This window comes from Arvicanthis niloticus, chromosome 22, assembly GCF_011762505.2.
Source record: "Arvicanthis niloticus isolate mArvNil1 chromosome 22, mArvNil1.pat.X, whole genome shotgun sequence".
Taxonomy (NCBI): domain Eukaryota; kingdom Metazoa; phylum Chordata; class Mammalia; order Rodentia; family Muridae; genus Arvicanthis; species Arvicanthis niloticus.
Genome location: NC_133429.1, coordinates 27877307 through 27890625, shown reverse-complemented (window position 1 = coordinate 27890625; position 13319 = coordinate 27877307). Strand labels below are relative to the sequence as shown.

Here is a 13319-nt window from a genome sequence, read left to right as displayed (position 1 = left end):
TAGCTTTCAGCATGTCTTTTTGGCTATCATTCAAGCCTCTGTGCTTTCTAGAGCCCATCCAACATATTTCCCAATAAGAATATGCATTTATATAGTATTTGGGGGACTTTCCAGCCACCAGAACTGTTAAGAAATCAATTTGTGTTGTTTACTTTTTAAAGACTTAGGCTACGAGCCCTTGCCTTGTCGAGATAGTTAACATTCTTGGCGCATTTTGACCATTTACCATGTATCTGGCCTTTGGCTTAATTGTTGATTAAACATTCTTCTAAAGTGGTTTACAATTAGAGAGGGGATTACAAATGGCAATTAGAGTACAGAAGTCTCACAACCAAAGTAGGAATTAAGTGGTAAGTGTACCTAGAAGGAGAAGGCCCAGTTTGAAGCATCTCCGCACTTATAATTTGGCCACAGTATCTATAGATGGAAAGTTATCTAGAAAAGCTCAAAATTTGGGGGTGGGAGTCATTTACCTTTATAATTTTCAGTTAGACTGGAAGAAGCTAGAGATAAGGTCTGCTTTGATATGTAAAACATGCATCTCAGAGTCTTGAAATACCAAGATGCAGGGGATACATCAGGGTAACCCCCTCTCAGAGAAAGAAGAGGAAAGGGGATGGGGGAAGTATTATGGGAGGGGGTGACCAGAAGGGGCCAATAAATGGGATGTAAAGTGAACAAGTAAAAAAAAAATTAATAAAAAAATAAGTAATTAAAAAAACACAAAAACTCACTCCACTCACTAAAAGTTAAAATAACAAACATTTAAGATAAAATAATATTTGAATTATTAAAAAAAAAAATGCATCTCAGTCCCTTATCCTTGTGGTCCGAAACCAAACATTTACTATTACGGTTTTCTTGAACTATATTTCACCTTGCTTTTAGCCATTTGATTCACTGTGATTGACACCAATTTTTGACATCTCAAATACCTCATAGATAAATAAATAATCACTAAATAATCACTATCAATCCTAGGATTGATCTCTTAGTCTTCGGCTATAAACCCAGTCTTCTGTCCTTTAATACCTTCTCTCCACTGTTACTGCCTGTCCTGCTTAGGGCCATATGTATGTCCTGTATATCATTCTGAGAAGATAGTTCTGTTTTCTGTCACGCCAGGCATCCCGTATTCACTTCTGTTTCACCTGGCATGGCCCTTCTGCCTCCCCACCCCTCAGGCACACACATTTTATCCTCATTGTCTTTATGGTAATCAGAGGACACAGCAGAAGTCTCCATGTGACTATAGACAAGATGTGCTCCGCTCTGCCCTTCTCTCCCGCTGTCCTTTGCTCGTCTCACAGGTATTTCCTTGCTGTGCCCCTCCATAGCATTCCTTTTGCTTCCTTTCAACCAATCAGATATATCTTTTGATCTTTAAGTCAAATAATAGTTCCTCTGGAAACTTTTCCTGTGTACTTTGACTAGGTCAAACCAGATATTTGTTGTTTAGGTTAGTCCATCCTAATACAGCTGCAATTTTATATTTACCAGGACTGGAGTTATGCCTGTTATTAAAATCTTTTTTTTACCACAGTATTAACAGTATTGCACATATACTGGGTACCCAATATTCTGTAGAATTAAGGGAATCACTAAACATATATAATGATTTACTTCAGTCGGTTCTTTTACTTAAAAGTAGATGAATATTTTTGTTCTTTAACTGAAAGGTTACATATGGGTACGTAGCTTTAAGGCAGAAGCTTGGAGTGCATTTACCTATGGTTTAATTATAAAGCTGATTAAAACACAGTTTCTACTTTACTAAAGCTTTGTCAGGCATTTTAATGGCATATCTAAATACTATTCCCACCAACTAAGATTATGGATGGATAAGAGAGAGAGTGATGAGGTACTGGGTTTAACGTGACTATGAGTTTGGTTTACCAATGCAATAGTCAAAGTAATTTGCACAGATGCGGTCTAAGATATGGTTCAATCTTATCAAATTAATTATCTCCCCTGAAAAACTGTTACAGTATGTGTGCACAATTCCTTTAAGCTTTAGGAGAAGACATACAAATGAACTGATGTAGACAGGAAATTGGAATTGTACCATAACAAGAAGTCTGAATAGGTTAAACACCTTCAATTATGCATTTGTATGTGCAGCCACTTTATCTTTATGCCTTCACAATTTTAAATCTTTACTTACCCAAAGCCATGTGGAAAGCAACAAATTTGAATATTTAATAATTTCAAACATTCTAAGTACATGCACTTGAAAAGCATGGCCGTGCATTTGTGTGAATGCGTGTTTTCATAAAAAGATATGAAAAAAAATCTATTGACAACAGACAGAAACGTGACAGACACAATTTTGCCCAAGTCAGTATGATGAAATAACAAATTCATTGAAGTTAATTGCAGAAGGATGGGTCTGAGGTTATTTGCAGTATTATTTCCAGTCATCCAGTATCCTGAATGATGCACAGGCAGCCAAGTCACTGGAAAGTCCCATCTCTAGCCTAAGATGACTCTCACAGATGCTGTATCATAGGGTCATTACCTCATCCGGCCTCCCAGCTTTTGTATACCCCAGCATCCCAGGACCTTTCACAGCTGTGGGCAGTGTAATGGAGCAGTTGGAATCTCAGAGATGGATGGAGGACTCTCCTCACGTCCACAAGGCGTTATTAATAAACAGGATCTTGTGTGATTCTCTTGCACCTGCAGTTGTGTGGCTCTCCTCTGGGTGATCACAACTGTTCTGATTTCAACAAGGTACCACAGCCATGTCACACATAGAGGACCTTATAGAACGTTTCTTATCATTTGTAATAGTCACTGAAAATAGTCATGAAGTCTTACATTTAATGCTGTTCTTATATGCTTTTTGTCTGTTATTAGAAACTTTACAACTCTAAGTAGGTGATGTGGTTTGCATTTGATTTTACCATTTGATTTTTTTTTCCTCTTGCTTGGCCTTTGTGCAAGTTTCCTTTCTTCTCATGTCAAGCATCAGATATTTTGGTCTTTATATTTCCTGTCCACTCTTGGTGTGTGGCCCTTGCATATAGCCTGTCTTTATGACTTGGTCCTCCAGAGTCTGTGTTGCCTTGACATCTCAAACAAATAAAACTCTAATAGCCCTCTGCACATGCTTATTCCTACTGATGCACTCACAAATCTTCCCTATGAGAATAAATACTTCCTTCCTTTAATTCAAGTGATGCAATGTAAAATTGCGGGCTCATCCTTGAGTGTTTTTTAATGCTCTGCCCACACCCAATCCATCAGCCACTTGTTGCCATAAGAAAAGATTATTTCATCTAATTACTTCACAGCTCTCCCACCATGACCACCCTCATGTAGACCGCAAGGATAAACACCCTGGAAGTAGGATGGAACGCATTCACCACTCCAAGTCTGGAGCCTTTGCTTAGCTATAACTTAGATACTCCGCTTAGAATACTCCTGTGTTTTTAATTGCATTCGTGAATTAACTCATCGGTTCAGTCATGCATGCATGTGGGGTGGAAGACAACTTGTGGGAATCAGTTCTCTCCCATCAGTGTGGATCCTGAGGGCTGATCTCTGATTGGCAGGCTTAGTAGCCAGTGTTTGTTTTTTATTCTCCGAGCCATATTATTGGCGTCTCTGTTGTTTTCCTATGTCATCAGATTTCCCTGTGCTGACTTCAGCAGCACATACAGAAAAAAAACTGAAACGACCCAGAGTGGATGACTGTGGCCCCTGTCCAAAGTATGGCACATAGGTACTGGGACATCTCAATGCAGTTCCCAGAGTCTACTCAACTTTGTGTTAGTTAATAACATCAAGGGAATAGTAGATGACAAAAGATCATGTGGCATCCAGTATTGACTCTGGGTTTTCACTGCCAAAAATGAAACTAGAAGCTCCCAAGTCAACATGTAAGCCAACTGAGCCCTATACAGCACATCCCTCTTCTAGACTTCCATAGGACTCTCGAGGGATTTAATGTATTGTTTTCTGCTATTTTTCTTGATAGTTCCCAATCGTCTATACCTGCTGACTCTTCTTGGCCTGCTTTCTCATTTTGCACTTTTCTAACGTTTCGTGTATCACTAAGGGTCTTGACCATGTGATACTCCCAGCGGGATATTGTTCTGTCCATTAGCTTGCATTATTTTTTTTTTTAAACATCATAATCAAAACTGACTGTGTTCTGGATTTTCTGTTGACTGTCTAGACTAGACTGAGAGCTCCTAGAACACAACTAGACAGAGAGCTGCTCACTGGTAGGGCCTTAGTGTCGATTACCAAGACACTCATTACTGTAGAATCTATGAACCTTTCTCATTTCCCTCTCAGTAGCTTAAGATAGACCATGTTTACGGCCACATAGCTTGACCACTAACAAAGCACTGATGTTTCATACACTGAGTACCTTTTCCTTCATGAGCTTTGAAATACAAATGGACTAAGCCTTGGGTTCAACTTGCTGTTGAAATCTCAACTGAAAGTGACTCAGCGGTAGAGGTGATATAATTCAGACACTACACTGAGATTATAAACCACGATTTATAGCATCTCTAACATTTAGCAGAAAATCAACATAAACTTCTTTGTCATAAAAATTTTTCCATGAGATCATTCTTATTGGAACACAGTATTCAAGTCCACAGTGGTAGACACTGAGTTTATGTAAACAGGGCTGCAAGGAAAACACTGAACAACTGCATGCATTGGCATCTGTTTCTCTAAAACAAACGCCTGTAAATATAACTGACCTGCTTGAATAGAGCTATGATTTACAGCCTTGTGAGGTCCTCGAGATTGCTTCCCAGGAAGATTTTATTACATTTGACTATATTTTAGTGAAGCATTATATGGATGGCTATTTTGTTCCCCTAGGGCAGTGGTTCCCTAACCTTCCTGATGCAGAGACACTTTAATGCAGTTCCTTGGATTGTAGGGACCCTGACCACAAAATTTTCATTGCTACTTTATAACTGTGATTTTGCTACTGTTATGAGCTATAATGTAAATATCTATGTTTTCCTATGGAATTACATAACCCCAATGAAAGGATCATTGAATCCAAAGGGGGTGGCAGCCCACAGGTTGAGAAACCTTGCCCTAGCATGGTGAGGTTTTTGTTTATTTGTTTATTTTTGTCTCTACTTTCTGTCACATGTACATGCATATACTCAATGAATCATGGGACTCGTCATAAGGATCAGGAACCACATATCAGATTGACTAAATTTTCTTTAAAATAATTAAGTAGTTCAAACCCAAGCCGAATGTGATAGTATAATTCTAACATTGCATGCAGTTTTCTGAGTACTTAGCAAAAGGTTCCCGAATTATTATGTGTGTTTGTAAAAAACATACGGCAGTGCTATTATGGCCACACATTTTGTAGTTGAAAGGCATTGGTTAGCCTTTGAGTGAGATGCTACTGGCTGGCAGCTTGTTTCTGAGCTGCTGCAGCATCAGCACCAGCTTAATAAGCCAACGAAATACAGCAGCTGGAAGCTGATGCCGTGCCGTGGAATATGCTCTATAAACTTAACTCAGGAGTATCTTACCTGGATTTGTTTCACTGCTCACAGATGAGGGCTGATCAGGGAGGGCAAGGCGTGGGAGTGTGGGATGCTGGGCTTGTTGCTCTGTTTGTTTCTCATGAACTTAAATAACCTTGTTTGTGTGTGTTTTAAATACTTAGCACAGTCCTGTTTTCTTGGTTTCTCAATACTTCATTTCATTCATTCATTCATTCATTCAGACTCTCATGTATACCAGGCTGGACTAGAACTTGCTATGTAGCCCAGGATGGCCTTAATGCATGATTCCCTTGCTTCTACCTCCTGAGTGCTCGTATTACAGGCATGTCCCGCCACACCTGGTCTATATATAACCGTGATTAAACACAGGATCTTATTCACGACAGGCCCATTATCAGATGAGCTATATCCCAAGCCTCCAAAATTTATTTTTCTCCATATCTTAAAACTCCCATTGCCCCAAACTAATAATAGTTGAGGTAGTAAATTCGATTATATGCAATATTACTTCCCAATGACTGAAACTTTTTTTCCCTAGGGCTCTGTGGTGCATCTGCCCAGCAGTTGATTGATTCTTAAGTTTAGATACTGTTTTGAGGTGTTTCTTTTCTTCATTGTTTGGTGTTTCACTGAATAGTAACCAAAGCAGGGAGATCTGTCTGTCTGTCTATCTTTCTTTCCTTCTTTCTTTCTTTTTTTCTTCTTTCTTTTTTTTTTTTTTTCAGGGGGTGGGGGGTAGAAGCGCAGTATTTTACCCCAGAAAGAGAGATCTCCAGGATGGTCTTACATTGGAGATTACGGGTCTCAGTTTTCTTTAATAACTGAGTCCCACCACAAACCACTGTCCCATGAGTACTGATACACACTTTTATACCTTCCTTCTGTGGTTTCACCAGGGAATGATACATGAGGATTTTACCACATAGTTTACAGTGGCATTGATACATGATCTAGTTTCTTCCATTCTGTCCATTTAAAACCTTAAGTGGAAAAAACTTCAAAGCACCCCTTTTAAAAAAAAATCACATATACCATTTTGGGGGGCACTTTACCACTGATAGCTTTTATTAACCTCTTCTATAAATTCTTTGAATATTATTTTTCTGGTGATCTAAAGAATGAACATGTGCTTTGAAGCTGTGTATACAGCGATACATGTTCTTTTATTCGTAGCAGCACTCTATTACCTGTGTGGGTGCATATATAAATAACAGGCAACATTGGTTACAAGTTTCTAATGTACCTAGGACCCAAGTAATATTATCACTTTATATGTATCATCATAGTATAACTTAAACTCCCATGAAATTGCTTTTACTTTAAAAACATTAGTAACTTTTATTTTTTAAATAGATTTAAGTTTATAATATATATATATATATATATATATAAAAGCCCTGCTAATCATCAATAACAGTGTTTTCATGAAGTGGAGGCTGTTTTCTTCCTACAGATAATTCTTCCTTATAATTACCTGGCTGGCAGTCATAGCGCACATTTGATACAAATGAATGAGGCAGTTATTTGATGATTCTCCCTTTGCATTTGACACTTTATGAGTTTGGACAAATGGATATTGAATACAGCCATGATATCAGTATCATGAAGAATGGTTTCTCTTTTACTCCACCATAGAGATAAAAACTTGTGCAATTGCTCTGCTTTCCTAGAATCTGTTTTATTTCTGACACCAGGCTGCCAGAATCTTCCTAGCTAGTGAATTAGTGAAGTAACTCTAACATAGTAACATTGTTCCTGTTACCGTATGAAAGGCCACAGACACTTATATATGAAATTGCCCATGCTCCCATTTCTCTTTTGGAGCCCATACCTGACAAGTTTCTTGATGTACATTATGGTTGGAGTCACTGGTTAGAGGATCAGACTGGCTCGTAGAGTGAGGAGTAGCGGCATGCAGTCTCATTGTCAGAGTGAAAGAGCTTTGGAAGTCTGATTTCTCAGTGCTAGGTTATCACCAGTTATATGTATAGAGAGAGGCTGAAGGCTAATCTGTAGGGTTAGGTCAGAGTGAATGAAGAACGTAGTAACTATGGCTTCTCTTTTTTAAGGAGTGAGTGAACAAAGCTGAAGTAGCTGCAGAGAAATGAGTCCAAGTTGCACAGATGGAGAGTAACGTGCAAGTTCTCACACATTTCACTTTGGAAAGTGGTCTGCAGTTTAAAAGATCCACGTCAAGGATGGTGAATCATTACAAGGAACATGCAGATGTTTACTGTAGGCAATAGTGTCTGAACATAACCTGGGACCTTGCTGTCACTTAGAGTTCATAGAGGTCTTCATTCCTGCCATGCCAGACCAAGGAACACTCTGGGAAATGTCCTCTTAGTCTTCTCTCCTACCCTGACACCTCATTTGTTACTGTGGATCATTGTAAAGAAGTAATAACCACAGAAAGACTGCATCACTTCATAACCAGCCTGGATTATATTATTCCAAGAAAACTACGTTTATTTCATGAATGCATTTCTCCATGTTGTTGCTTTTTTTTTCCCTGTTGTGTCCCTCACTATTTGCTTAAAACAAAGGCTTAAAAAGGAAGGTAGTATCTGATTAAATCTCAGGTTAGCAGAACTTCAGTTCTCAATGCTATCAGCAATGATAAATAATCGTTGGTGGATTTCCAAGTCGTGATGTTGTTTCTTCACTGGAAGTACTCAATGATTGCATCGGCAAAGGAACATTTGTCAGTGGTTAAAGGGAGGAGTACGAGAGAATGGCTGTTACCTTCATCACTTGGGACTCACGTTGTTCCCTCTGTACCCTAAAGAGAACACTTGCAGCTTTGTAGACCCTATCACTCATTTTCTTCGTGTTCTCTCCTTTCAACTTTGCTCTGTTTAACATTTGGCATCACTGAGCTGTATGGGGTGAATTTTCTCTAGAGTACAGTGTGTTTGAAGGATCAGAGACGAGAATGGCCATGGGGAAGAGCTCTTCTTCAGCACCAACCAGGACTCTTGTGTTTCTCTACTTTTGTGTGAGTGTCTGTGACAGGGTGTGCAAGTGTGTGCACATGCATGCACACGTGCATTTGCTGCTGGCAAATGGAATTGAACCTACAGCCTTGCACTGGACCACTGAGTTATAGCCATCTGCCTCCTTTTTAATATACTATTTTTGAGGCCTCATCTTTCTAAGTTTCCCAGGTTAGCCATGAGCTACCATGATAGCCCAGGCTGGCTTGTAGAACTTGGTGTCCTCCTCTGGTTTCAGCCTCTTGACTACAGGAGAACTCTTTGAATTGCTGGTCTATGACCTCTGGTCCACCTTGCTCTTTTTCTAACTTAAGTGTTTCCCTCAGATGCTAATGGTGTTCTGAATATTCATTTACAGACACAGGCATGCTCAGCCCACTTTGCTCCAGTGTTAGAAAGGATGAGCAAATCCTTTTTCTGGATTTAGAATTTCTGCGTCAAGGCCATTCCTAGCTCATGTGCCTCCGTGTGAAACTAGTATAAGACAAGCAGAATGGAACTGGAGGGTAGGAGCGACACTACATTTTCAATCCCAGTGCATAACTCCTGTTGGCAGTAATAGCTGTGATGTGAGCTGAGGGAATACTTTAGTAAGATAAAATAATAAAGAAAATAAAACACTGAATGAAAGAGCTTGGCAGTAGCTCAGTTCCTAAAGTCCTGCATGGTATTGAGCTCAATTCTCAGTATGGAGCCTGGAGCCTGGCGAGGAAGCTCAGCAGTTAAGGGCACTTGCTGCTCTTCCAGAGAACCCAGGTTCTGTTTCTAGAACCCACGTGGCAGCTAATATAAACTTCAGTTCCAGGGGATTGCACATTCTTTTCTGGTCTCTGCAGACACCAGGCATGCATATGGTACACAAACATACATATACATACATAGACACACACATACACACAGGCAATACTCTCATTCATGTGAAATGAGAATAAATAAATATTTAATATCTGAGATGATTTTCTGGCCTCCTCATGCATCTACATATATCCACATACACATGTACATGCACTAATCACACTTATACAGAAAATAGCAGTGATTTTTTTCTTTTTTCTTTTTTTTAAAGTAAATCCGGTTTACCCTTGTTATTTCTATGAAATGTTAAAAAACACTATCAGTTCTCCAGTCCTGTCTTCGATCACTTCGACAGGCTCAGCATCATCTTCTTCTCTTCATGATGTTCCCAGGATCCTGATATCAGGCTTTACTCTCAACAAATTCTCCTTGGTCATTCTCATTATTAGATTAAAAATAAGTGCTTTTCCCCAGCGGTGTTTATCTGTAGATATTAGTATATTTCATTTGTGCCCAACGGTTTAAAAAAAAATAAATAAATCCATCATGATCCTTCACTGAAGCGTCCATTTTCTCTATTTTTCAAGGGTCGTAAGAGTGAGGCTGAAAAGTTCTTCTTGAAGGCTATTGAGCTGGATCCTACCAAAGGAAACTGTTACATGCACTATGGTGAGTGGCAGTAGCTTTTCCAGGATGTCCATGTTTGCTGTCATTGCTGATGTGAAATTTCAGTTCTTTGCTGGTTGGTCGAGGAGCTTTGAGAGGAGGTTGGCTTTCCCTTTCCAGATTCAGCCTCACACTACATCGATACATGATACATCCTTCCCTTTTCATTGAAAACATCACATCCAGGAGGGGTCTGCATTGTATTTTCCTTTGGCTAATTTCATTGGCCTTTAATGGAGAAGGCAGCTTTCCAATTGTTTTCTTCAAGTTCACCCACAGAGTTTACATGAGATCTCATCAGGAAAGCATCCAGCTCTTTGTCTGATGCATAGTTTACAATAAAAATATTAGCTTTTTTTTAAAAAAAATTCTCTACAGTAATGTATTGCTCACGGACCATGCCAACTTGATGTTTTAGGAGTTTACATTTTGGCCTCAGTGGCTTGCTTTCTGGAAGATATGAATGTATACCAGGCTGTAAATGCCTAAGAGTGAGGCCAAGTATGAGCTATAACGAGTCTGAAAAATGCCTGTCTCATACCATTTAGCTTTGGCTGTAATCAGTTCAGAATGAGCTTATGCAACAGTCTATCATTATAGTGAGTCATATGTTTAGACAGCAAAAAAAAAAGTATACAGTTGGTTGGTGTGGGATAAGTTGTCTGTTTCTACCAGACAATGATCAATAACAACAGCATGAACACTAAGCATATTCTTTAGCATACCCCTTGGGGAACAAATTATTGATTTTTAAAAATAACCACTGTTGACTTTAATGTGTTAGGTACTATCGCATAGTAAATTTAAATGTGGACAGAAATTACATCCATGGAAAATATAGCTAATATGCCTGTATAGTATTAATTCCTTCTCCACGTTGTCAACTATTAAATCAAACCAAACCAACCAACTAAACACACAACCAACCAGCAAAAATCAGTCATGGCCAGGAGTATTTGAGAATGGAAATAATAATATGGTTGAAAGTGAGGCAACCACAAGTGTATTTTTTTTTTACATGTATGTTGTTATGTGTATATGCTTGTGAACCTAGGCTGGTGACACCTGTTTCTGGCATAATGCATGATGTGAAAACATGCATCATACTATGATCTACTGTGCCTTTGATCTGTTACCACTGTATGAAGTTAACATTGGATAATTCAACTCCGCCTCAGCATTTCTTTTTATTTTCATGGGTTTTCCTTTATGAAATATTTGAAATTCGGGTATTGTGGGTTCTGCTATGAAATTTCAAGTTAGTTCCATGATTATTTTGCTAGAGCATGGAAGGACTGTTGCCAGGGCACTTTAGGAAATAGATGTTCAGTTTCATACCTTTCTGCTTACGTTTCCTTTTTCTCAAACTAGTTCTGCTTCCTGTATCTTCTGAGCTAATTTCCAATATCATCATGTAGTAAATCCTGACAATGAATTACTTTACATCTTACTCTTGATGTATTTGCATGACTATTATTAAAAGTCACTTTTAGGGTCAGGGGTGTGGCTCAGTGGTGCAGCACTTGGCTAGCACAGGTGAGACCTGATGCCCAGTCACAAATACTGTCAAAGGAAAAGAAAAGGAAACTAGATTTGACTTCAGGTTCCTTGAGAATTTCTAAAAGAAAAAAAAAAATCACTGTTGTATTAATATTAAGAGTTGCCCTCTGTCTTCTCTGGCTAGTTCTCCTTTTCACATTGTGTTTTTAAAACATGGCACTTTTGTGGCATATTATGCTCCTGAGGTTTTTGTTATTTCTCCCACAGAAATCTTACTTTGAATTTAGTTCACTGGAAGTGCAAGAAAAAAATTATGTCACTTAAAAAATAGTGATAACTCCTATCTTTAAATGTTTGTGCAACATCCTCATAGAAGCGTGAGGAGGGGGGATGGGATAGGAGGTTCCTGGGTGGTGGGAGGAAGGGGGGTTAGGGGATAAAATCTGAAATGTAAATATAATATTCAATAAAAAAAGAAAAAAATGTAAAAATATAAAACAAAAATATAAATGTTTATACAAAAAACTGAGTTTTTCTTAATTCTGTTGGAATGTTTTTAATTTGAGGGTTATATAAATAATTAGAACTATATTTCCTTTTTGTGAGAAGGAAGATTGCATGATTCAACATAATTTTAAGAAACTTTAAAATATTCAGTCTTTTTCCTGCTTTTAATTATACTTTGGAAAGACTTAACACAAGGCATTAAAAGATAGTCTAATATAAGTATGTAATTGACAAATGTACCAGAATCCTGTAATAGAAATTGATTTGATATTAATATTTGACTTATAAAACTGGCAAATTATTTTTAATTTAATTTTGAATCAATCTTCTGTTTTGCAAACAAACAGAGTCAAGCCTGGAAGAATTAAGATGTTTCAACAAATTCAGTGTAGCTGAGTAGCTTCTGCATCTCTCAATTACTTGGTGTTTCCCTTTTATATCATATGTTCTCTTTCCTTTAATATCCTTAGGCATTATATCAGATAGGCAAATAGACATTTTTATCAGTAGATCTTTATGTACAGAATCTATGAATGTTGTGACTTAGCTTAATATTTACTTACTTATGTATGTATGCATGTATGTATGTGTTTGTTTGTTTGTTTGTCTATTTGAGGCTGGGTATCTCTATGTAGCCCTGGATTCCATGAAACTCACTCTGTAGACTTGGCTGGCCTCAAACTCACAGAGATCTACTGGTCTCTGCCTCCTGAGTACTGAGATTAAAGGCAGTATGTACCACCATGCTAGGCCCTTAATTTAAAATTCTTGGAGAAGGATCAGTTTTGTTTTTATAAGATGTATTGACTTGGTACAAGACATTGGTCTCATCATCAGATTCTTTGATGTTAACGTTATGATGCCATCTTCAGAAGTTGAAGAGGTAGAAGGTTTAGGCTGTGTTAGGGAGGTTAGATATGCCATGCTTCTATGAGTGGAAGATGCTTATGATCTCCAAGACCATGCCAACTATTTAAAGACCTAAATGTCAATAAGGCAACTGGAACTTTCAAAGGTCCAAGGCAAGAACAAGGGAATATTTAGAACCAGGAAGTCGAGCTCCTGTGCTTTAGCTGAAGAAACCAGATGAGTACGTGGAAGAAGAAACTGCAGAAGAACTAATTAGAGACCTATGAGGCTTTGAAACACAAGCTGAGGACTGTATCTTCTTCGAGTGCTAGGATGGACCAGACTGAGAAGATAGACAGAGATGTTAAAGTACACAAAGGAAAAGTCTTTAGAGAGTGATTGCTATGTATTGTGGAAGAGGTGATACTTTGGGATTGGGAGTTATTAGGAAAGCACATACATTAAAACTATCCCTCCTTTAGATAATTCTGTATTAAGAGTG

At 38.3% G+C, this 13319-nt stretch overlaps 1 protein-coding gene across 3 annotated transcripts in view; it reads left to right on the top strand.

Moving 5' to 3' along the window:
• Tmtc2 (transmembrane O-mannosyltransferase targeting cadherins 2) overlaps nt 1-13319 on the top strand; it is a 381379-nt gene that overhangs the window by 287815 nt on the left and 80245 nt on the right. For all 3 annotated transcript variants that reach the window (XM_076920115.1, XM_076920113.1, XM_076920114.1), the window contains one exon: nt 9883-9964. In XM_076920115.1, the coding sequence (XP_076776230.1) occupies nt 9883-9964 (82 nt within the window). The remainder of the gene's footprint in view (nt 1-9882; nt 9965-13319) is intronic.